Genomic DNA, 26500 nt, shown 5'->3' with positions numbered 1-26500 from the left:
GCGTTTGAACAGGAAGGTAGTTTTAGCAAAGATAAACGTGCTGTTCTATTGTTTATTCATTTATTTCTTGATGCAAGGCGATCAATAACCTAGGTGATTTATGAACCATAAACCCAAGTGACTCATATAGCCAGGTGAATCGTAAAAGTGATTTGTAAACATTGAAACTCGCCTGCTTCACAAATGTGAAATCAAGTGATTTATGAAATGGTTCCTAAACATTTCAACCCAAATGATTCATAAATGTAATCCCCAAGTGATTTATGAAATGGTTCCTAAACATTTCAACCCAAATAATTCATAAATGTAATCCCCAAGTGATTGATAAAGCCAGATGGTTAACCCAGATGATTCATGAACTCAGGTGATCTATAAACCCAAGTGATTCGCAAACCCTGTGATTCTGCATTTGAATATAAGATGTAGTTTATACATACATGTGTTTTCCCACAGTGGTCGGTGACTGTGAGGTTTGGATTGTGTTTGCAAATTATTGAAAATGAAAAACGGAAAGGACAAAAAGAAAGATGATGGGTTGACTCTGACTTGTTGTTTATGTAATTATGGTGTTTGAAGACTGCCAGTCTCAAATTATCCGTGAGTCTAAAGAAATATCGTCAACACGGTTGAAAAGGAGAACCGCTGTTTTCACTTTGACATCAAGCTGAAGGTTTTTATTTCGGATGCTGTTTCATCGAAATTGAGACAAATACCTGACTCAAGTTTGCTTCAGTCATTGACATTATCATATAAATGGCATATTATTTGATAGTAATTTCTACACATGTCAGTCTTAGCTATCCAACATATGGAAGGAAGTATCACCTTGTATGGATAACATGTTTATTTGTTCAGTTTTAGTTAGATTTGTGTGATTTTTGTTTTACTGACAAATTCGTGTGAATATTAATCTTTGAGGAATCAGCCACCTCACAAATGTCTGTACTTAATATTTGTGGTAGCAGTTGGAAACTGATAGGACGTGCTAGCTAGTTTGGACATTTGTGTTTCCTGGACAAGTTAACCAAGGTACTTGAAAGTTAGGCCAATGCGTTTGTGTGGTATTGACAAATGAAGGTAACTTAATGTGAATTCTCATTGTTGAATATTTGTGACAGCAGTCCAAAACTTTGCTGTAACGCGTTAGTGTGGATACGATACGGCATTTATTTTTTCATACTGACTCAGTTAATGTGAACTGTGTTATATTATGGCAGTAGTGGACCAGAATTGCTGGGACCTAGTGATGAGCATTGGAAAAATAATCTGTTTTAAATACGTGAAGTTGTATACAGTGAGTGTGATATACCACCATTTTGTTGTCTTGTACTGCTGGAACGTAGTAGCCAGCGTGGATTTGTAACTGTGTAATTACACTCAGTCAGTAACTGTATGTGCACTGTGTTGAGGTTTTGTGGAAATAACCCAGAATTGCTAGGAAGTGTTGGCTAGAATGTTGCATTCACGGAGGATTATAAAGTGTTTGTGACATGTTTAATGTTTTGTTCTGGCGTGTTTACTGTTGTGAACGCCGATGTTTTCTCTGTTTCAGAGGATGTCGGTATGTATTGTGTCACGTTTGACACAGCTGTCCCTTGTGTCACCCATGACACGCTGTCACTTTGTGTCATGTCTGTCATCGTGTGTTGGGTGTGGGTGTGGTGTGTGCTGTGCCAGTGTCGGCACATTGTGAATGACAGCTGTCACCGTGTGTTGGGTGTGGGTGTGGTGTGTGCTGTGCCAGTGTCGGCACATTGTGAATGACAGCTGTCATCGTGTGTTGGGTGTGGGTGTGGTGTGTGCTGTGCCAGTGTCGGCACATTGTGAATGACAGCTGTCACCGTGTGTTGGGTGTGGGTGTGGGTGTGGTGTGTGCTGTGCCAGTGTCGGCACATTGTGAATGACAGCTGTCACCGTGTGTTGGGTGTGGGCGTGGTGTGTGCTGTGCCAGTGTCGGCACATTGTGAATGACAGCTGTCACCGTGTGTTGGGTGTGGGTGTGGAGTGTGCTGTGCCAGTGTCGGCACATTGTGAATGACAGCTGTCACCGTGTGTTAGGTGTGGTGCGTGCTGTGCCAGTGTCGGCACATTGTGAATGACAGCTGTCACCGTGTGTTGGGTGTGGTGTGTGCTGTGCCAGTGTCGGCACATTGTGAATGACAGCTGTCACCGTGTGTTGGGTGTGGGTGTGGAGTGTGCTGTGCCAGTGTCGGCACATTGTGAATGACAGCTGTCACCGTGTGTTGGGTGTGGGTGTGGTGTGCCAGTGTCGGCACATTGTGAATGACAGCTGTCACCGTGTGTTGGGTGTGGGTGTGGTGTGTGCTGTGCCAGTGTCGGCACATTGTGAATGACAGCTGTCACCGTGTGTTGGGTGTGGGTGTGGTGTGTGCTGTGCCAGTGTCGGCACATTGTGAATGACAGCTGTCACCGTGTGTTGGGTGTGGGTGTGGTGCGTGCTGTGCCAGTGTCGGCACATTGTGAATGACAGCTGTCACCGTGTGTTAGGTGTGGGTGTGGTGTGTGCTGTGCCAGTGTCGGCACATTGTGAATGACAGCTGTCACCGTGTGTTGGGTGTGGGTGTGGTGTGTGCTGTGCCAGTGTCGGCACATTGTGAATGACAGCTGTCACCGTGTGTTGGGTGTGGGTGTGGTGTGTGCTGTGCCAGTGTCGGCACATTGTGAATGACAGCTGTCACCGTGTGTTGGGTGTGGGTGTGGTGTGTGCTGTGCCAGTGTCGGCACATTGTGAATGACAGCTGTCACCGTGTGTTGGGTGTGGGTGTGGTGTGTGCTGTGCCAGTGTCGGCACATTGTGAATGACAGCTGTCACCGTGTGTTGGGTGTGGGTGTGGGCGTGGTGTGTGCTGTGCCAGTGTCGGCACATTGTGAATGACAGCTGTCATCGTGTGTTGGGTGTGGGTGTGGGTGTGGTGTGTGCTGTGCCAGTGTCGGCACATTGTGAATGACAGCTGTCACCGTGTGTTGGGTGTGGGTGTGGTGTGTGCTGTGCCAGTGTCGGCACATTGTGAATGACAGCTGTCATCGTGTGTTGGGTGTGGGTGTGGGTGTGGTGTGTGCTGTGCCAGTGTCGGCACATTGTGAATGACAGCTGTCACCGTGTGTTGGGTGTGGGTGTGGGTGTGGTGTGTGCTGTGCCAGTGTCGGCACATTGTGAATGACAGCTGTCATCGTGTGTTGGGTGTGGGTGTGGGTGTGGGTGTGGTGTGCCAGTGTCGGCACATTGTGAATGACAGCTGTCATCGTGTGTTGGGTGTGGGTGTGGGTGTGGTGTGTGCTGTGCCAGTGTCGGCACATTGTGAATGACAGCTGTCACCGTGTGTTAGGTGTGGTGCGTGCTGTGCCAGTGTCGGCACATTGTGAATGACAGCTGTCACCGTGTGTTGGGTGTGGGTGTGGGTGTGGTGCGTGCTGTGCCAGTGTCGGCACATTGTGAATGACAGCTGTCACCGTGTGTTGGGTGTGGGTGTGGTGTGTGCTGTGCCAGTGTCGGCACATTGTGAATGACAGCTGTCACCGTGTGTTGGGTGTGGGTGTGGTGTGTGCTGTGCCAGTGTCGGCACATTGTGAATGACAGCTGTCACCGTGTGTTGGGTGTGGGTGTGGTGTGTGCTGTGCCAGTGTCGGCACATTGTGAATGACAGCTGTCACCGTGTGTTGGGTGTGGGTGTGGTGTGTGCTGTGCCAATGTCGGCACATTGTGAATGACAGCTGTCATCGTGTGTTGGGTGTGGTGTGTGCTGTGCCAGTGTCGGCACATTGTGAATGACAGCTGTCACCGTGTGTTGGGTGTGGGTGTGGTGTGTGCTGTGCCAGTGTCGGCACATTGTGAATGACAGCTGTCATCGTGCTTGTCATGGAGTGTCATGTGTCATGTGGGGCCTGTCATGATTGTAATGGTAGAGGGAAGCTGTGTATGGTTTATGTTTTTCCTATATTGTGTTGAGAATAATAGCCTCTCTTTATTAAGAATTGTCAGGTGTGTGTATGAATATGTGTTCACTTTAGGAAATTTCTTAATGGAAAGCTCTGTAGTGAGCGTTCTTGAATAAGCGAAATGGATTACTTTCGTTTGTACTTTCATCACAAGGGAATGTGGTTTGTTGTGACCCAAAATGTGCACACTCAGACACAGGCACTCAGGCACAGGCACCGTTCGCTCTCTCTCCCCCCAAAAAAACAACAACAACAAACAAACAAAAAAACAACAAAAAACAAAAACAACCTACCTATGTTCCCACTTCCCCCTCCATACATACACACAATATTCTAAAGAATTGTTCTCAAAATCTACGCGTTGAATTATTTGTATCTGTAGTTTAAAGATATTAAAATTTTGTTTTCCATCTGACATTGTTCTAAGCAGAACGTAATTTCACGATAAGGATTGTTAGAAGAAAAACGACGTCGTGTATTCATGTTTCTTTGAGGAGTGTACTTATAAAACATGGCAGGTTATGAGAAATGTGACATGTGTATGAGCGTTTATAGAGCTGTGTGTGTCATGTGTTGAGTTCGATACTTGCGGCGCAGTGTAGTGTGTCCTCTCTCTGTTTCAGAGAAAGTTGGTATGTGGTGTGTCGTGTGGGCTTGCCCTCAGTGGTCACTGATCTGTGTTGTGTTGTGTGGGCTTGCCCTTAGTGGTCACTGGTCTGTGTTGTGTTGTGTGGGCTTGCCCTCAGTGGTCACTGATCTGTGTTGTGTTGTGTGGGCTTGCCCTCAGTGGTCACTGATCTGTGTTGTGAGGGCTTGCCCTCAGTGGTCACTGGTCTGTGTTGTGTTGTGTGGGCTTGCCCTCAGCGGTCACTGATCTGTGTTGTGTTGTGTGGGCTTGCCCTTAGTGGTCACTGGTCTGTGTTGTGTTGTGTGGGCTTGCCCTTAGTGGTCACTGATCTGTGTTGTGTTGTGTGGGCTTGCCCTCAGTGGTCACTGGTCTGTGTTGTGTTGTGTGGGCTTGCCCTTAGTGGTCACTGATCTGTGTTGTGTTGTGTGGGCTGACCACTCCGCGCTGTGTCCATGTTGTTTCTTCCCGTGTCTCTTCACGGACCACGTTTCCCAGCTGCCTGTCTTGAACAGCCCTAGCGGCAATGAAGTCATTGTGTCAGGAGCTCAGCATTGGGAGACGGGGCCCACTCCTCTCTTCCCACCAGCATTCTGTTGGTCCAACATTCCAGACCATCTTTCTGGGAGTTGAGTGGAGGACAACTTACCGTGTTTCCAAATCCTTCCAGTATATGAATGGATTAAAAAAAATATATAACATGATTATTTTGATGGATCTGCGTGTAGAGAGGAATGGAGTTATAGTTTTCAGTTTCAAGGAGGCGACAAAACGTGCGGACAGACCTATATACACTACAACACACCTCCTTACAAAAAGAAAAAAAAAAAAAAAGCACCAAATGGAGCACCCGAAGATTAGCACCAGTGCTGACTTAGTACACTTGAAAAGTCTCCACACTTCTGTCTGGCACTGCTGGGATTCGAACCTTAGACTTTAAGACTGAGAGTTTGTTGCATTCACTCTGTTAGGTGTGACCACCTGTGTGTGTGTGTGTGTGTGTGTGTGTGTGTGTGTGTGTGTGTGTTGATTTGCTGCCGCCTGTGTCTGTGTGCTTTGTAGTACGTGGCTCGTAGCAGCCACGTGTGTTCATGTTCTTTCCACCAAAGGTGGCTGTGTGTGCGTGATTAGCTGGAAGTAGCTGTTTTCTGTTTTAACTGCTGATTAATTTGTCCTCTTTAGCAGATATCCGTTGAAATCCGGCATTGTAAAAAAAACAAACAAAAAAACCAAAAAAAATCATGCGAGTAAACACTATGTTTATATATAAAAGACACGAAAAATAATGGAAGTTAGAAATATTTAATAATAACAAGTACCCAACCCCCCACAGCAAAGAAACAAACAAGCAAACAAACAAAAATAAAACCAAATGTCCACCAATTCCAGGGGAATTAAGTTTAGCTGAACTTGTGTTTAACGGCGGTGGTTTCCCTTGTATTAGAGCCGACAGACTCCGACGAATGGCGAGCGCAAAGAAGCGAACAGGTTGAGAACGAACAGTAAAGAAACTAAGAGGTACCAGGCAGGTCAGGACATCGCCCTCCCGTACTTACTGAGAAGAGCAATGGTGGGGATTCGGCCCTGCAACAGGGAAAGGATCGATCGTCAGTAAACTTCATGCGCTTTTATGTCACAGAAACTAAGTTACATCTGTTTGAATGTAGTATTTATAACACGAAACTGTTCTTTTGGTAAACCATTTTACTTGTACACAAGTGAAGAAGGAATTTTCTGGTGGACAACTTCCTATTTATTCTTGTACATAGCTGCTTTGTGTACAGGATGTTCACTGAAACTTTGAGAGAGACAGAGGGATAGAGAGAGCACAGCAGATTCCGTGGTATCATGGTAGGAACGAAGAAGTACTTACGGTATTGTTGGATACAGCTGCAGTTAAGTTTGACTCACATACTGAGACTCCAGGTTTTTGCAGACGTTAAGTCGTGATTTTTTTGGGGCATACATCCCAGTCTCAACTAAACAATTTACAACCATGAAGCGACAACCCTCTTATCATGAAGCGACAACCCTCTTATCATGAAGCGACAACCCTCTTATCATGAAGCGACAACCCTCTTATCTTGAAGCGACAACTCCCTTATCTTGAAGCGACAACCCTCTTATCTTGAAGCGACAACCCTCTTATCATGAAACGACAACCCTCTTATCATGAAGCGACAACCCTCTTATCATGAAGCGACAACCCTCTTATCATGAAGCGAACGCTAACTTCAGACGTCAAGTAACCGGCAAGGGAGACAATCTCCCGTTTCTTTCAAATTCCCGCTTTCCCGATATATTAGAATTTCTTCACCCAGCGGAATTCCTGTTCAGTTTCCAGCCCCCCCCCCCCCCCCCTTTTTTTTAAATTTTTTTTCTTGTTGTTGAACTGCGATGTCTGATTTCCATTTATTAGTTATTAATCTCCGCTTTATAGAAATGATTGTTGACATAATTCATGGGGTAGAAGTATACTCCCGGTTTGCGTAGTCATAATCATTTGAGAAAAGTTTGTGTTCGGTTGAGATAGTTTTAAAACATGTTTGGTGATGATCGTTGGTTTTCCTTCACACTCCAAAGTGTGTATGCAACGCTGTACACCCTTCAGTTAGGTGCAATAATTATTGTACAGCAGCTTCGTGTTCAATGTGTTGTATGCTTTGTCCGTTTGCCATGCAACAGAAGAAGCTGCACTGTGTCAGTGTGTATGTGACTCCTGGAAGCAGATCGTAATCATAATCTCAGTCATCATTTTAGACAGATTTCCTCAGCTTAAGGTGAACTTGTCGTCCTAGATTAGATGTGTGTTTACGCATTAATGTGTTCCAGTTTCCGTGTGGTTTTGACACTAATTTGTGTACCTTTTTTTCTTGAATTATTACCAGTTTTATGTTACTATTTCACTTAACAATATTATCTTTTTAGCATTTCAAGAGAAAGATGGCAACAGCAACTGGTTTGGAATAGCATGTCTTCATAGAGTAGGAATGTTGAACAAACATCGAGTTTACTCTTCTACATTGTCGATGTTGCCAGATTTCATACTGTATTAATCTGATGTATCAGTTTTGATTCTGACAATATGTCGTCTGTCTCTTGGTTCAGGATCGAAGTAACTGTGTGTGTGTGTGTGTGTGTGTGTGTGTGTGTGTGTGTGTGTGTGTGAATGTGATGGAGTTTTCATATGCAAGTACTGTTTTCACCGGTAACAGAAGCATAAAATAAACGTAGCAAATCTACATGATGAATATTACAAATAGGCAAAATAGTGCAAATTTTCTGATATTACTTTCTCTCTCTGTCTCTCTCTTTCTCTCTCTGTCTCTCTCTCTCTCTCTCTCTCTCTCTCTCTCTCTCTCTCTCCCCTCTCTCTCTCCCCCCTCTCTCTCTCCGTTTCTCCCCACCTTTCTAGCTCATTCACATACAACACTTAAGACGTATCACCTCTGAAATTCGATCAAAGTAGCATCCAACCTTTGTAATTATCACAACAAATAGTAATGCATTTTGGATACTAGCCAGTAAATGTCCAGGGAGGGTTGCTAAAAGCGCTTTTTTCCGATTCAATTCCCCCTCCGGAAACAGTGGAAAAGGGGCGGAAGATGTCGGACGCCGACTCCAAGATCCAGCTCAAGAAGGTGGAGAAACCGGAAGCCGAACCGGAGGATGCCAAGGTACTGTGCTATGTCCCCTATTCTTTCGCTGTTTGCAGTTTTCTGGGTTTGAAATGTCAGTGTTTGTGTTTACTGCGCCTTGCTTTGCAGGTTGTTTTGTTCTAATTATTTTTTGTTGTCGTTTGTTAGGTTTGCTGTGGTGGGGCTGATGTGTTTGTGTTTCTTGCGTGTGTGTGTGTGTGTGTGTGTGTGTGTGTGTGTGTGTGTGTGTGTGTGTGTGTGTGTGTGTATTTGTATTTCTCTTTTTGTCACAACAGATTTCTCTGTGGGAAATTCGGGCTGCTCTCCCCAGTGAGAGCGCGTCGCTACACGACAGCGCCACCCCCCCCTTTTTTTTTTTTTTCATGCGTGCAGTTTTATTTGTATTTCCTATCGAAGTGGATTTTTCTACAGAATTTTATCAGGAACAACCCTTTTGTTGCCGTGGGTTCTTTTACATGCGCTAAGTGCATGCTGCACATGGGACCTCAGTTTATCGTCTCATCCGAATGACTAGCGTCCAGACCACCACTCAAGGTCTAGTGGAGGGGGAGAAATTATCGGCTGCTGAGCCGTGATTCGAACCAGCGCCCTCAGATTCTTTCGCTTGCTAGGCGGACGCGTTACCTCTAGGCCATCACTCCAGTGTGTGTGTGTGTGTGTGTGTGTGTGTGTGTGTGTGTGTGTGTGTGTGGTATTGTATTGTGTTGTGTTGTGTTGTGTGGTGTGATGGTATGTCAGTTTTTCTTCCTGTTCCTCTTGTTTCTTTGCTGAGTGTTTCTTTCCATCTCGTTTTCTCTCTTTGTTCTTTTCATCTCCCTTTTCTTCGACTTGACACACACGTTTCTTTCAACTGGCGATCTTTTTTCTTTTCTTCTCTTATTTTTGTCATTTATATTCCTTCTTGATTTTATTTTGTTTCCGTTATACCGGTTGATGGGTATTTTCTAACCAGTGTGTGTTTGTTTGTGTGTGTGTGTGTGTGTGTGTGTGTGTGTGTGTGTGTGTGTGTGTGTGTGTGTGTGTGTGTGTGTGTGTGTGTGAGGGTTGATGGTGATGGTTAAAATTAATGAAAATGATTATAACGTTTCCAGTCTGCCTGAATCTTCCTTTTTTTCGTTTTCATTTGTGTATCATATAACTGCTATTTGTTGAATGATTTATTGCATTTTTTTTTTTTTTTGCGGGCATTATTTTATATGCTTTTTGCGAATATCTTCATACAGTCATTGTAGTTGTGTGTAGTTTGTGCTCGCTGTTTTCAGTTCCTCCTTGCAGGGGGTTCAGATTCCCACGGGAGTCGGCAGGTGAATGTGTAATGACCATTTTTCATTCTTTTTATTTCGATGAATGAGGAAAAAAAAATGGGAACGCCAGGACAACGAATCTGACGTGAAGGTCTTGTCTTGGGTCAACCTCGCAAATATGTTTTAACTTGGAGAGAGAGAGAGAGAGAGAGAGAGAGAGAGAGAGAGAGAGAGAGAGAGAGAGAGAGAGAGAGAGAGAGAGAGAGACCCAAAAACGTGTTGATAAATACAAACGGGGACAGCGAATTCATCTCCATATGCCCGCCATGTCTTGCAGCATCTGAGGTCCAAGTTGAAGTCGAGAGAAAAACCACCGCAGACCCAAGAGGTGGTGTATGATATGTATTATAGATGTCCCCCCACCCCCACCCCCACATCCCATCAATGTCGTTGTCTCCCCCATCCCCCCTCGCCCCCTTCACCCCCTTCCCCCTTTTCCCAGGCCCCCCTCTCAAGGAGGTGGTGTATGGTATGTATTATAGATGTTCCCCCCCCCACACCCACCCCCACCGCCACATCCCATCAATGTCGTTGTATTCCCCCTCCCCCCTCTTCAAAAAGGTGGTATTTGATATGTATTATACATGTTCCCCCCACCCCCACGTCCCATCAGTATCGTTGTATCCACTTCCCCCCTCCCCTCCCTCCCCCCTCCTCCCTCCTCCCCCCTCTCAAGGAGGAGGTGTATATATCGTAAATGTGCCCCACACCCACGTCCTAAAGACATGTCTCCTCTTCTCCCTTCTCTTCACCCCTAGCCCCCCCCCTCCCTCCATCACCCCTTTGAAGGAAATGATATTGATATATAAATGTATATGAATGTATGTATGCTCTCCATACCAACGTTCCATAAATTTCGTATCCCCCTCCCCCTTCCCTCTACCCCTAACCTCCCCCCCCCCCGCCCCCTCCTTTCCCTGGCCCCGTCTCAAGGAGATGGTTTATATGTATAAATGTTCCTCCACCACCACCACCCCCCTCCCATCCCCTCACACATCCCATGAATATCATCGTCTTCCCCTCACCCTACCTTCCACCCCCACCCCACCCCCCATCAGCACACACCCCCTCTGCCTCCTCAACGATCGGTGGATGAATGCCAGAATTGTTCCTTCTAATTTTGATTTGATGTTACCCTCCTTGTTGCTTGACATGTTCTTCTGATACAGGTGAACACTGTGTGGCTCTGCTGTCATGGTGTCGTCAGTTTCGGTGTTTTTCCCCTTTGATATTCATCTTCTTCTTCATCATCATCTTCTTCTTCTTCTTCCTCCCCTTCCTCCTCCTCTTCTTCTTCCTCCTCCTCCTCCTCCTCTTCTTCTTCTTCTTCTTCCAATCTCTATTCTTGTCGCAGTCCTCAGTGTCAGCCGGTTCGTGGTGAGTGGGGGCAGGGGGGTGCGGGGTGGGGTTAACGGAAGTTGTCATTAAGGGGTTGGGGTTGGGGGTGATGATCTCTATCCAGATGAAGGGAAAGGGGGCGGCGGGGGAACGGGGAGAGGAGGGGGGGGGGGGGGGGGGCAGCGGGAAGGTAGAAGAAGCGAGGTGGACGGAGGGGGAGACAGTTTAAACTGAATTAACGGTGGGTGGGGGTTTTTTTGTTTGTTTTTTTGTTTTGTTTTTTTGTTTTTTTTTGCGAATCAACTTTAAGTTTCAGCTTCAGTTTCCTACGGAGGAGTTTGCTGCGTTCGGATACATCCATACACGCTACATCACATCTGCTAGGCAGATGCCTGACCAGCAGCATAACCCAACGCGCTTTGTCAGGCCTTGAGGGCATGCATATATATTTGTGTACCTATCAGAGTGGATTTCTTCTGCAGAAATTTGCCAAATGACAACACTTTGTTGCCATGGGTTCTTTTCCATTGCGCCAAGCGCGTAATGCAAACGAGACCTCGGTTTATCGTCTCATTGGAATGACGAAACGTTCAGTTGGATTTTCTACTGAAACTTGGGGTGAGGGCAAGATTCGAACCCAGACCTCACGGACACTATTGGCAGATAAGTGTCTTAACCATTCTGCCACCTTGATCCTTTAAACTGGAAATGTCAACAGTGAGAAATTTGCGGCAGAGAAGTGCCCTGCTTGAAACTGACTCTGAAGGGAGGCGTCACTGAGTAACAGAAAGAAAGTGTGGTCTGTAGGGGTCTACTCTGGTGAGGGACCTCACGGAGACATGGCCAGGTATAATGCCCCCATGGACTGTTGTTGACACTGGGACTGAGACAGGACGGCCATGTTTGAGAGCGAACCTGACCGAATGTGATAACTATATATATATATATATCATCATCATCATGTTCTCACTATTCTTTCATTTGTCTCGTAACAGCTTCTTCTTTGTTTTTGTTTGTTTGTTTGTTTTTTAATATATGATTTTGGTTTAAGTTCTTTTTTCTTATGTTGTTTTCCATTATTGACCTATTTGATGACGATGCTGTGCCAATGCCCCCCACCCCCACCCCCCTTCAGTTGGCGCACAAAAGAGAGATGCAGGAGTACACGCGAAAGGAAAAGGGCGTGCTTCATATGGAGGAATCCAGTGAAGTGGAATCCCACACAATGGAGAAGGCGGAAAAGGCAGGTTTAGATGGGAACGGCACAGCGTGTTTACCCCCCCCCCCCCTCTCAAGCCGGTAGCCTAGCTCCAGCTCCACTGGCTGCCGTTCCAGCGTGGCATAGGCTTCATTGTTGTAGACTTTCCCCACAGTGCTAGAGCATAGCTTTGCTGAACCAAGTGTTTTTTTTTTCTTCTCTCCCCCCCTCCCCCTCCTCCCGTGAAGAGGTAGATAGATAGATAGATGTTCCTTTCAAACCTTCACTGCAGTGCGTTTCAAGTCTTTTAGGAGCTTGGGATTTTTATGATAGATGTTGGTTCTCCCCCCCCCCCCCACCCTGCCTACCCCCCCAGCCCCCCCCCAACCCCCACCTCTTTGCATTTGACGCAGTAGATACTTTGTGCGGTGGTGTGGCACTTTTTTGCACAAAAAAGTAGTTAACGTAGAAAAGGTGTTTGCTTTTTTTTTTTTTTTTTACCCTGCATTTTTTTTCTTTATTTCTTTTTCTCTTTTTTTTTGTAGATGCTGTGGCTTATATGCAAGAGCTGCCTTTGAACACAGATCAGAGCTCCGCTGGAGAGTTTTGATACGATGTGCGTGCGCTTTAGTCCTTTTCTGCAGATGTTTTGTTTTGTGCAGATTATGAATGTTTCTAAATCTGAACAGCTTCCCCTTCCCTCTGATCCATTATTAACTCATCCTTGATTCATACGGACATGTACGTGGCTTAGAGTAGCTTTTGATTTTAACCAAACCCAGTGTAACATTTTGCCCATGTATGGAAAAACTATGTGTCGCTGATTTCAAACTCTCTTGGTGTTATAACCTGCGCGATATTATAACCTGTCAATGGTATAAGTATGTAGACCCAATGTAATCTTTCGTCAATGAATGGAGAATTTGGTCTCGCTAATTTGAAATATACGTGATGTTTAACATGCGCAGTTTCAGACTTGACATTCTTTAGGGAAAAATGTGTAAGCCCAAGAGCATTTATGTTCTGTTAATAACTTTGTTTCAGACTTAAATTTGCTTTCGCTTTTTTATTTTGTTAGTATCCATGCTATTTCTTCTACTGCATCGTGATAATCAGTTCGTGAGCGGAATATAGTTTTCAAAATTGTTAAAAGCAGAGATGATTTGACTGCGATGTTTATTTTCTGAAAGATTGCGAGCAAAATATTTTTTTTCTGCTGGCGATCATTGTATTTGTGTGAGACTATGGCTCCATGCAGTCCCTCTCTCTCTCTCTCTCTCTCTCTCTCTGCATCTTACTATCTCTTCCAAAGCACATTTGCGTTTTCCACCGCTGTTGTTAGCCAATCAATTGTCCAGGTGATACTGAACAACGTGCGTTCATTCTGACATTGTTATGCGACCTCTGGCTTTGTTTGATTGTAATCCGCTTGGGTTACATTTTTTGTTTTTGTTTACAGATAAGAAATTGTGTTTTTGGAGAGTCTTTTTGCGTTCATATCACAGCAGATTTTCTGTTTCTCGAACGTTCTTGCTGTTGTGAACCATGGTGTTTGGAAGTTTTTCAACTTTCTGTTGTTTTCTTAATGCGTTTGAAGTCTCTCTCTCTCTCTCTCTCTCTCTCTCTCTCTCTCTCCTCTCTCTCTCTCTCTCTCTGTGACTTCTTCAATGTCTTTCAGCATTTTACTTCTTTCTCGGTGTCTCTGTCTCTCTGGGGTTTGCTCTGTGTGACATGTGAAAGGAGCACACCTGTCCCCCTTGGTGCGCGCAGTGTGTGATATACAAACAGATGATGAAACGACAGGGACAACATCAGGCTTAACGTCACTGAAAATATCTATTGATAGTGAAGAACACAAGGCGAATGCACGCATTTAAAAGGGGGCCCATTGAAAAGTTTGGAAAACGTTGCCTTTAAGTGTGAAATACAGACCATGAGTGAAACACCTCTGAAAAAGGAAGTAGCAATGCTACCCATTCAAAATTACGATTTGTAGAAGTCTGTAACCCCTCTCTCACTTTCCCCCTTCGTCATTTCTTCTCTCTCTCTCTCTCTCTCTCTCTCTCTCTCTCCCATCGTCATTCCTACTCAATAATGAGAACAGAACTCAACACAGCTCTTTATTAAAACAACTAGATAAATAAAGTTGAAAAAAAACAAAAAACCAACAACTCAGAATTAACTCTTTCCTAACCGAGGGCCAGTACCACAACATTACACAACACAACACAGCCCTGTATCAAACAAGCCTCCCTACCTCCCATGATGTGTTTACACACGCCAACCTTCACCCCTTCAACAGAAGGGCGGCAGCCGTCGCGGGTCCACAGAGCCCGAGATGCACACGTTGAAGGTGGATCCGGACAAGCTGGAGGCCATGGAGCAGCAGAGGAGAAACTCCCTCTCCCAGCGCCGCCCCTCTCTCATGGAGGTCATCCCGGACTGGCCCACCCTGCATAAGGCGCCCGTGCAGAAGGAGGTAGGGGTGGTGGGGAATCCGGGGAAGTGTTCTGGGAATGGGACTGGCTTGGGTGGGCCGCCTTCACGACGCGCACCTCTCACTCCCCGTCCTTGACCTCTGCTTCTTCTACTTCTTCTACTTCTTCTTCTCCGCCTTTAGTGTTGTGGGCTGCTAATCTTCTTTAACCATCTAACCGTGAGAGACAAAGAGAGAGAGAGGGAGGAGCGAGGTTTTTTGTTTGTTTCTTTTTTGCCTGTGCTTAAAACGTTTCGATGTTGTGCTCATACTTTTTTACTTTGTGTTTTCTAAAATACTAACACAGCGGCAGTCAATAAAATCATGGTGACGAAAGCCCAAGGGGCTGTCTCAGGATTTTTCATTTGAAACAAAATCGTTTTCCTTTAGGGAAAGTTAGTTGTTAAAATCTCGTGGCAGTCGGATCCGAATGATCTCCCTTTGATAAGAAGGCGTTACCTCGTATTCAGAACAGACTGGAATGCATCAAGGAATGTGCTTGGGCTCTTGTCATTCACATTTGCACTGCCCACTACAAGTTTTGTATAATAGAGGAGGATCATGCAGCAATGAACGATTTTTTAACTAGCCCAAACTATGCTGGGCTGATGGGCAGATATAACGTTGAGTTTCCTTTAGAGTTTGAGAAGTGTAATGCATTCTTAACGCTATAGTTCCTAAAGAAAATTGTTGGGTCCAGTCTGGTGATACGTGTCACTAGCTATTCCAGATTTCGCTGCCCATTTGTACCGTGAACAATTACCACACATCACACATTCATACATACAACGCTGTCTGAAAGAATGAAGCTGCTCCATCGAACGATTCTGACTTTTGAAAATCTAGATCATGTCGATACAGTTTCAAGCTGTATGTTGCAAGGCAGATGATAACAGTCCATCAATAATGAGTATAAAAAATCTTGTCCTGGACAGTCACCTTCTTCATGTAAAGAACGTGATCAACATTTAAACAAAATGAACTTGTCACTGCGTCAGACATCTTCCTTCTGAGAAATACCATGTCCTAAAGCAACCACATCCCTGTGATAAATAATGAAATAAAACAAAGAACGATGAGACGTGAAACACATAGCATTCATATATAGTGCAGCTTCTGCTTCATTTGTGTTAACACTTTAACCACCAATGTCGCAATGCACAGTTCATTAGTCGGAATGCCTTAATCCGAAGTGTTGCTCGTCACGTAACATGAACAGTAACACTAGCTCCCACAAGAGCAGACAACCTCTAGCGCGAAGTCTTGTGCGGTTGAAGGAGTGAAAGTTACGAAATACTTTTGGCGTTAACTAGTTAACTCCCTATGGCCTAATTTATGCCTAATTTAAAAACACGTTGTTAAGTGGATCAACAAGCTTGCTGGTTACATTTTCTTCTTTTCAAGACGTTTCATTCGCATGACGATGTCTCCAGATACTGAAAGTCATGTATCCACATTGCCTGTTGATATCGGGTCTAACCTACTGACCATGAGGCCATATTTCAGCCCCACAGCGTTTCAGCAGGAACAACACACCCATGATCTCAAGAACGCATTTACTCGTCTCCAAGTGACGTTATGAAGACCCAAAGCTGGTGCGGTTTGTGGTGATCCGCTGGGCAGGATGAACAACACACCCATAAGCAAAAGGACGTTTTAACTCTTCAAGTGATGTCATGAGGACCCAAAGCTGCTCTGTTTCCTGAGCCAGGTCCTGTGCTCTGCCCTTTGTTCGGGGACGCCGTGGCCGAATCGGTCAGACGTTGACTTCAGGTCCAGCGATCAGAGTTCAACGCCCCATTCCACATGCTGTTGCGTTCTCCGCAAAGGCACTTACGATCTTCCTCGCTCCTCCCAGGTTTGGGAAGGTTAACTCACTCAGTACGGCCAGTCCTCTCTTCTCCTCTACACAGACCCCTCGGATGTCCAGTGGGTGTCTGAATGACCCAACCTTTAGCTTCCGTCGTCAGAATTGTTATATTCTTTGTCAACATTCACCTCTTCAGTATAAGAGCCTTCCGCTTGCAATATTTTGATGATGGTAATTGGGCTGAAACGCTGTTAACGTCGTCTCTTTCGCCGTTCGTATGGAGAGAGTTAAATTAAAACGGTGGCATGGGAGAACTGGGCCCCGCCTTCCTGTGCCGAGCCCCAGAAGCGTGATGATGATTCCACTGACCCCACGGCCGTAGAAGGGTGTGGGACCTTTTATTGCAGTGCGCCAACTGCCAAGTGCATTCATCGTTTAGTTTAAACAACAGTGCTGTTTTCAAACATACTGCTGACATGCATTGGGGATGCTCTCTTTCGAGGAAATTTAATCGTGCAGAATAAATTTCCAGTCTTCATATACTGTGATCCAAGTCCGATCCTGTTTCATGTAGGATTTCCACACGAAGACAGGACACAGCACTGTGTGAACACAAGCATACCGGAAGACCAGCTGTGAAATGGAGAACCAATTACACGGTTATATGGGTTCCAATAGTATTATTTACCATATGAGCATTTGCTAAATCTTTTCATTGGTGACATTTGAGTTACCAGTTCTTATGACAGTTTATTCTGTGTGAATATACATACGTTTTGGTTGAATATCAGGGCGTTGAAATGTGCTTATTGTACGTTTGTTTTTTTGTGTTTTTTTTCAACCAAGTAAAACATTAATGGCTGTTTTACATCGTCAGCCTTTCGAGTAATATGTCTCAATGGCCATGACAGTCAGCAATTATAATAGACTGATGATTATCTCTAAACGGTTCATGTATATAAAGGTTCAAGAGACGGGAATTCCCGCAACTGGATGGATGCTAGTATAAACATGAAATGCTTATCTTTGAATAATTCATGTGCATAAAGGCTCATAACCACCATATTCGATGTTGTGACTCTAGTTTAAGAGATTCTGCTTTTTTCCCTGTTAGAACTAGTTCTTTCTCATGGCAGTCTGGCACTCCCAGCTGCTTTGAACCTCTAGCTTTGATAATGACTTGCACTGTTGCTGCATACTGTCTTTCTCACATGTTTTTTGTTTTGTAGTTCCAGAGTATAACATCAGTACTGCAATGTTGTCGCACAACTGGTTAGTCCCCACCTGAGGGATGTTGCTTTCGTTGTTGTCCAAACTCGCCCTTGAGATAGTGCTTTCAATGTTGTTCAGTCTCTTTGATACTACTTGAATACTTTCGCCTTGTGCCTAATTCTTTCCAGTGTTCTTCATGCTTGAGTTCGAGTAGAGTCACTGTGGAATGGCCAGATTACTGGCACTGTGAAAACCGTGCACTGGGTGGTTGGGCAGACAATAAACAAGTACAGGCACTGTTAAAACCGTGCACTGGGTGGTTGGGCAGACAAGAAACAAGTACAGGCACTGTCCCCTGTTTTGAGAGCACGTGAGTGACTCGGAGGAGGTGCTCCTTTCGTCTTCCTGTGCTTGTTGTATTGTGTAATAATTGTCCCTGCCTTCAGAACCCATTTTTTGTTTAACATTTGCGTTGTTGTCAGACACCTTGGTCCTCTCTTTTTTTGTGTGTGATTCTCTTCTGTGTTCTGTGAGTTGCGGATATCTGTATTGATGCTAGTTTGGATGGGTGTTAGCATGTTGTGAATCGAAAAATTGGTGGAAGTTTCGTCTGTAAAATGGTGGTTGACTTTGAGACAATCTCTATATATCTGTGATATATGGCCGTTTTGGTTCAGTGATATTGATTTGTAATGGGGCTTTGGATCCTGGAGATGGTTATTGAGATGTTTTTCGCTTTGTGTGGCTGTCATCTGCATGTCTAGGTTTCACAGAGAAATTATTTTGAACAAACTGCTGTGTTATCTTTGTACATGCTGTGTGTGTGCTTTTTAAAGACGACATATCTACTTGCTTAATAGAGCTTGTATCTAGATTGGCATAAATGTTTATGAGTTGCTGCCGGTTTTCTGTTCTGTTCATTGGATATGAAAGATAAAACGACAGAACAAACAACGAAAAGAAACAAAACAAAAGACAATAATAATAATAATAAACAACCATGAGTCAGTCTAACCGAGAATTGCACCTTCCAACAGACAGCCTCGCAGTTTTCATGCATATCAAGCTGACATGCGTGAGCACACGATGCCATAAAATCTATCTTTATCTAGTCCGATTGGAAATGACGTGTTGGACCAAGGGCTCGTCACTCACAGGCACACAGTCTCACAGCCGACATGAAGTCCCCCACACACGTGAACAGGACAAAATTTGAACTAGAAATGAGTAAAACATTAATCTGAATAAAAACAAGGAGGTATGGTAACAAACCACACCAGCTTGATTTTTCACACAGGAAAAAAAACCACCAACATGTATTCTAGCAAAGAAAACAACACACAATCAACCCACACACAACCCCTCCCCCCCTCACTCCCCCCCCCCACACACACACACGCCCACGCGCACAGACACTCAAGCTGTTGAAAGTAACAACTTATCTTGGGCGCGTTGAAAAAGGACAGAGGCAGCTATGTCTGCTGAAGCGAGTGAAGGAAGCGGAAGTTCAAGGGAAGTAATCGGGAAAAGTTCTCTTCCTCACATGAACGACTTCGGTACCGTTTTGTGGCGCCGTGACGGAATCGGTCAGGCATTTGCCTACTGATCCAGTATTCGCCAGTGATCAGGTGCCAGTTGCATTGCTTGGTTCTAACGTTTTGACAGTTACACGTGACTAAATGCCTACGTTGACCGAACTACGCCATTGGTCAGTATGGTGCCAGTTGCATTGCTTGGTTCTAACGTTTTGACAGTTACACGTGACTAAATGCCTACGTTGACCGAACTACGCCATTGGTCAGTTCCATACTACACACAGTTAGTAGCGGGTTACGACCATACTTGGCTCTTCCGTCCCAGCAATGCATCTGGCTCCAGAGCTCGAGGTTCCATTTTCGGCATGGTGTTGTGTCATTGGGAAAGTAACGTTACTCCGATTTCCCTCACTCCACCCGAGTGTCATTGGGTACCTGACTTCGGGTGTGGAGATGAAGCCGCTGAAAGGGGAGGATAGTCTTTGTGCCGAGTCGTAGACATTGTGAATGTGAAATCACTGCTCCACGGTGGTAAAAGGCTGCGTTGCCTTTAACTTTTTCCTAGTGTCCTTCATATTCAGGTGTACACCATTTCAACACAAAGGACTGCATTGTGTCTATGTGATCCAGAAAAAAAAAATCAACCAGTTGTTCTGTTTGTACTGGCTGTAATGCAGCTCATTTGTGCAGTAGGAAATGTGGGTATCAACATTGTGGAATCAAAGCGCAATGTTTGTAAAGCTCTGTGAAATTGTCAGTGTTATATTTCGTTCATGTGTACATGTTTGGGCGCGTCAGATCATGGGTCTTATGTCGTTATACTTACAGGATTATCGGTGTTTATGAAGTGTGAATAGGTTTTCCATGTATCAAAGACTGATGTTTTTTCCACATTGCTTTGTGCTTATTGTAAACCACTTCTAGGAAAAACAGCAACAACAGATTGTCTGTATAGAAAAGCACACCTGTTGTGCGTGCTGTGATTGCTCTGCAGAGCACGTGCTATGTAAAATGTTTTTTTTTTTTTATCTTGTTTTTGTACATGTTATTGCAATTGCAATTGATTTTCTTTTCAGGAAAATATGTCCATCTTAGATTATGAATAGTGTTTTTATTGTTTGTTTTTTTTTTAAGAACAATATATGAAAGGTATGTTTTCGTGCTTTCTCAGTTTGTGGAAGTGTCAATGGATTATGACACAAAACGGTTTTTGCATTAAAAAGAAAAACGAAAAAGAAAAAGAAAAAAAGTTTATGATAATTTCGTTAACAGTTTTACTTAACAATATTATCATAGGAAATGCTTATTGCTTTGTAAAGACTGTACATGTTTTTGTACGCATACGTGTTGTGTATGGTGATTATTTCACAGAGTATGTGGTTTTGTGTGTGTTTGCCCATGTTTGGTATGTGCTCATGTTTGAGGCACTGTGATCGTTAGGTTTTTTGTCCTTTTTTTGTTTGTTTATTTCCTTTTTCGACCCCCTACTGCTTTGGGAAGTGTCATTGTCACTTTTGTGCACTTGTATAGTGCGCTGTTTCTGTTCCATGGAGCAAACCGTACTGTATAAGTCCATGTGTATTATGTTCAATGTAGCTGTATGGCTTATATCACAGATTGACGCAAATTTACATTTGGGCCAACAGCAAAGTGAGAGCTGTATTATCAATGGTTTCCCCAGTCAATGGGGAAACCATTTACAGCTTAGTCTTTTGTGAAGGACTATGACTCTCAAACTAGGAGGCAAAATTGCACTGGCTCTTAGTGCTGCAGCCTTGTGGGCTAGTTGGCCTTTTGGGAACCATCCCAACGCCGACTGTCCTAAAACCCTCTTGGCCGAGAGAGTGGGGATGTACTTGGGCAAGACACTCTCCACTATAATCAAATTCTAGCCCAAATAGTCGGAACAGCAGTTGCCTCCTCTGCTGTTCTGATGGTCATAGTCGGACACGACTGACTATCATACACACACACACACACACACACACACACACACACACACACACACACACACACACATATATATATATATATATATATATATATATATGGTTTAATTAGTGGGTTTTTTTTTAATCTGAAACACTGTTGTTCTTTCAAAGTACTCTGTGCCTTGTTTGTTTTTTTTGGTTTTGTTGTTTTTTTTTTTTTTTTGTTTTTTTAACTGAAACGTAAATGATTTGATTTGCGCGGTCAAATTCGTAGCTGCTTTATGTTTACTCCTCCTTCGGTGAAATCTAAGTGATATCTTCATAATTTTCGTCAGCTATGAAGAAGCAGTCCTCATGGTAACATGGGCCCAGAAACAATGTGACTGATTCATCTGACTCCTCTGCCCGGTCTGATTGTTCTGCATGATTCGATGTTTCTGCCTTGCAACGGGTGGTCAGGTCTTGTTCGCTGTAAAGCCAACTGCGAGGGCCACCTCAACACTACATACAGGATGATCTCTCTCAATCACTACAGAAGGAGAGAGAGGGGTGGGTGGGGCGTGAGAGAGAGAGAGAGAGAGAGAGAGAGAGAGAGAATGTTCAGCAGAAATACAAGCACTATCATAATGACCGATACATTATGACGTGATAAAACATACCAAGCAGTCGCCTCATCACTGAGACTACTGTACTGCAGGTTTTTTTTTTTCAAGCAAAATAAATTTAGTTTTATGTCAATGGAAGTATGAGAAAGAGACAAAGTGTGTATTCAAATTATACATGAATAAATGTCAGTAAGTGTGTTATAAATACTGTAATCAGAAGTTACATGCATGATAAACAAATAATAATAATGTGCAAGGTCAATAACATGTAAAACATAATACGAATACTTATTGACTGCATTCGATAACTGAGCATGGAATAGTTTCTTGTGCTGCTTAGAAACGTGACTGTCCCCTCATGCGTTTACGTTGATTACTTTCCTTATTGCTTATCATTGATTGTATGGATCCCGTGATTTGACTGCTGTAATACCCTATTTTGGTTGAAGATTATTCAGTGGCTGAACAACCTTTCTTTGATATTATAAAGATGATCATTTAAATCATAACTGCCACTGTATCCGCAGCATTTGTAGACGTTAGTACTAACACGTTCCTAGCATGAAATGTTTTCTTTTTTTTAGAAATTTATCATACCAAAGAAAAGTTCTAATGTTTAATTTTGTGCGTAAAGTATGACTGTAACAGTACATAATTACATTCCGATTTATTTGGCATCATCATCTTTGCATTGTTCTGGTTCCTGTTGCACGCCTTTATTTCATTTGAGATATTGTATAGAAGCTTAAAAGATTGTTTAGAGAGATTTAAAGACTTACATGTAAAACGTGTGAAACATGTCATGGATACATGGAGGTTTGCAATAACGGTTTACAAGACACAGGTAGATTAAGACCTACGTACAGAGTTAGATTCAGACGTAAGGAGACCCATTACTATGTACACCAAACCTTACTTGCACATGGAGTAGTGACCCATGTATATTTCGACGTACACTTACATACGGTAGCAAGTGACCCATTTATATCTCGAGGGATATTCACAAGAAAAAACATATATCCATCTCGAGAGACATCACTGAGCAAAATCTGTACGTATCAATATCTAGTGGGTACTTGCATGGCATTACCGTTGTATGTATCTGGAGCAATTCCAGAAGTGATGCTGTGACCCGACTATAACCTGGAGGAAACTACAGAGAGACTGGCGGAAAGTTTCAGGTGCCCTTCTTCCGAAACACTGGTTCATCATAACCGCTTGCATAAACTTATGATTGACGAAGGGTAGCAGAAAGCTGGCACTATCCATTATCTGAAGGAAGAGGGTCGGCCAAACGTAATAACACACACACACACACACACACACACACACACACACACACACACACACACGCTGCGTGCATCAAACTATTGCACACAGAGCATAGCAGCTGTGTGTGAAGTATTTATGTTTTGTATCTTAAGAAAAAGCATAATTAGCCTAATTTAGTATGCGTTTATTTCTTCTTTTTTTTCTTCTTCTTATCAACCTAACGTGCATGTGAATGCATGATTTTGTTTTTTTCTAAACACACCAGCCTTCAGTGTGTTTGAAAACTGCTGATGTAATATGCCTGTGCATGACTACCTCTCTGAACTGACGTCCAGTCTTTTCGTTATTAATTTATGATAATATCCCTTCACCCCTACCCACCAGGCCCCTCCCCCCTTTGATACTGATTTGACCCAGTTAGGATTTGACCTAGTTAAGGCTGTAAGTATATACGGAGAACAGGTTCATCTTCGACAGTTTTCGTCCGTGCCAAATATCACTCCCTTATCCGTACCCCTGTTTATTTCTCTCAAAGGATTGGTTGGGAATGGGAGGACATGGGCAAAAAATGGTTGGGATATTTCATTTGTTTATTCTAATCTTATCACTTCATTTGCTGTTTTTTAGTCAATGCTCATATGTCGTGTTGTGCTTTTATTTTCTGATAATGTCCGATTTTTTCCCCCCTTTTAATCTTTCTTTTGTTTCCACAACGTGTTCCCGAGTACTGTCGACGGTTTGGCATTCAGATCCTTGTTGTGTTGATATGTATTGGTACTTTCCGAGCATGACGGAGTAGAGATGTGTTCCTGTGGTCGTGGGGGTGGACTTTTGTACAAACGTGAGTGCTGTCGTACGCAGAGCTGTGTTGTTCTGTGTTTTAAGTTTTAATTAAAGCAAAGTGTGGTTGTACAACTTAAGTGCCCACACTGTTGTCAGTTGTATGTTCGTCTGTTGGTCTGTTCATTTGTTTATCTTATGGTTTGTTTATTTGATCACTCACATTTATTTATATATGTATTTGTGTATTTATTTATTTATTTATCTGTCTACTAAAAAAACGTTTTCGAACGAGATTCTATCTCTGCCTCCCTATCGCTTTCTATCTCTCTCTGTTTCTCTCTCACACCGTTCTCTTCATTCGTTGAATTGCACTTAACAGTTTGAAATAGTTATTGATTGTTTTTGTTATTGATATTGAATTATTTCCCTTCCCTGTGCAACATCACCTCAATATCCATGCAGTCATTCCTTATGTCTCTGACCAGTCTCGGTCTGTCTCTGATTATGTCGTCAGTTCCCTTCCCCACCCCTATCTGTACCGTTCCTCATTTATCCACACACTACCCACACCCACACCCACACACAGACACAGACACACAGACACAGACACACACACACACACACACACACACACACACACACACACACACACACACACACACACTTTACCCCTCAACCTCCGCCTCCCCTCCATCCTTCCCGAACGTGCACCACCACTGTGTTGATGTATTTCATGTCATTTAGAAAGGAAAATCCTCCACCATCATCATAAACACCACCACCCCACCCTCCGAACACCTCACCCTCCGCTAACACCACCACCACCACCACCACCATCACCCTCTCTGACCCTCCTTCTGTTTCGGTCTCTCTCTCCCCCTCTCACGCCACCACTATCATTACTGACACCACTGCCACCACCCTATCTCTCCCTCTCCCTCTTTCTGTCTCTCTCCTCCCCCACACCACCACCATTACCACCACCACCACCACCACCTTCTCTCATCCCCCTCTTTTACCGTTGTTGCCACCACGGCCACCACCCAATCACCACCGCCACCATCACCACTACCAACGCCACAACCACCATTAACACCAACACCTCCACCACTGCTACCACCACCACCATAACGACCACATCCACCACCATCACCTCCACCACCACCACCACCACCGTCACTCTCTCTGATCTTTCTTCTTTCTCTCCCCCCCCCCTCACCCCTCCCACCACCACCACCACCACCCCTCACAAAAACCAACCCCCGGGCCGCACACAGGAGCCGGACAAGTTCATCAAGGATCTGGAGGACGTGAAGGCCATGGAGGGCGACAGGGTAGAGTTCAAGGCCGAGTTCTGCAAGCCGGAGGCCAAGCTGAAGTGGTACAAGAACAAGCTGGAGATCTTCCACGGCCACAAGTACCACTTCGAGAACGACGACACCGAGTACCGCCTGGTCATCCCCGAGGCCAAGCCTGAGGACGGCGGCAAGGTCACCATTGAGTGCAACGGCGTCCAGAGCTCGGCCTGGCTCTACGTGGAAGGTCTGTGGGAAGGGAAAGGAAGGGAGAAGGGGGCGGAGGTGGGGGTGGGGGTGGGGGTTATAGTAGACGGGTTTCAGTTTCAGTTTCTCAAGGCGTCAGAAACGCTGCACCACATCTGCTAGGCAGATGCCTGACCAGCAGCATAACCCAACGCGCTTAGTCAGGCCTTGAGTACGTGCATTTAATATTTTGTGTACCTATCAGAGTAGTTTCTTCTACAGAATTTTTCCAAAGGACAACACTCTCGTTGCCATGGGTAATGTTTCAATGCGCCAAGTGCGTGCTGCGCACGGGACCTCGGTGTATCGTCTGATTCGAATGACTAGACGCTCAATTCGATTTTCCAGTCAAACTTGGGAGAAAGGGCAAGAGCGGGATTCGAACCCACACCCTCATGGGCTCTGTATTGACCGATGAGCGTCTTAACCATTCTGCCACCTTCCTCCTAGACGGGTAGATGGAATTTTGGGGGTCGGGTAGAATGGAATACATACTGCACTGGCTTTTGGGCTTGTTGGCCTTGGAGAACCATCCCAACGCCGACTGTCCTAAAACACTCTTGGTCGAGAGGCGGAATAGGGGATGTGACTTGGGCAAGACACTCTCCACTTAACCATATTCTAGCTCAGATAGTTGGGACAGCAGTTACCTCCTCTGCTTTTCTGGTGATAATATAGTCGGACACGATTGATCACCATACAAGAATGGAGTGGAATATCTATGAATGGAACCGAATAGTGCAGAGTAGGACTGGAGTGTAGGGTGGATGGAACTGTGTATGGAAGGTGTGTGCAAAGGAAAAACGGGATTTGGGGGTAGGGAAGAACGGGTTGGAATATCTGTCAATGGAAGCGGATGGGGTAGAGTAGGACTGAAAGAGTAGAACGGGTGGAGCTCAGTGTGGAAAGTCCGTGCAAGAAAGGGGGGGGGGGGGACCACAGATTCAGTTTCACGGAGGTGTTGTCAAATGGTGCGGACTGATTCATCAGTGTACGTTATGCCTCATTTGCTGTGAAAAGAAAGAGAGCAGATGCTTGACCTCAGCTTGAACCCGAGGCTCTTACCACGCCTTGTGAACCTACCCTTGGTTTAGCTCCTAACATGTGAAGGAACGAAATCATTAGGTAAATACATATTTCAAGATAGAATGGAATGAAAGATACGTAGAATGTAAATGATAGGAATAAAACAAGAACAAAAAATAGCCATTCTTAGTCAACAACCCACGCATCCACACAAGCGTGCAGATGCTA

The 26500-nt window shown here is 44.4% G+C and overlaps 1 protein-coding gene across 1 annotated transcript in view; it reads left to right on the top strand.

The window, feature by feature from the left end:
- The window catches only part of LOC143301083 (twitchin-like), a 265961-nt gene that overhangs the window by 114162 nt on the left and 125299 nt on the right, over nucleotides 1-26500 (top strand). The window contains exons 25-27 of the mRNA XM_076615089.1: nucleotides 8171-8259; nucleotides 14384-14560; nucleotides 24983-25247. Coding sequence (XP_076471204.1) covers nucleotides 8171-8259; nucleotides 14384-14560; nucleotides 24983-25247 — 531 coding nt within the window. The remainder of the gene's footprint in view (nucleotides 1-8170; nucleotides 8260-14383; nucleotides 14561-24982; nucleotides 25248-26500) is intronic.

Source organism: Babylonia areolata, chromosome 27, assembly GCF_041734735.1.
Source record: "Babylonia areolata isolate BAREFJ2019XMU chromosome 27, ASM4173473v1, whole genome shotgun sequence".
Lineage (NCBI taxonomy): Eukaryota > Metazoa > Mollusca > Gastropoda > Neogastropoda > Buccinidae > Babylonia > Babylonia areolata.
Note: the sequence above shows the minus strand (reverse complement) of the source record. Positions and strands in the feature narration are given on the sequence as shown.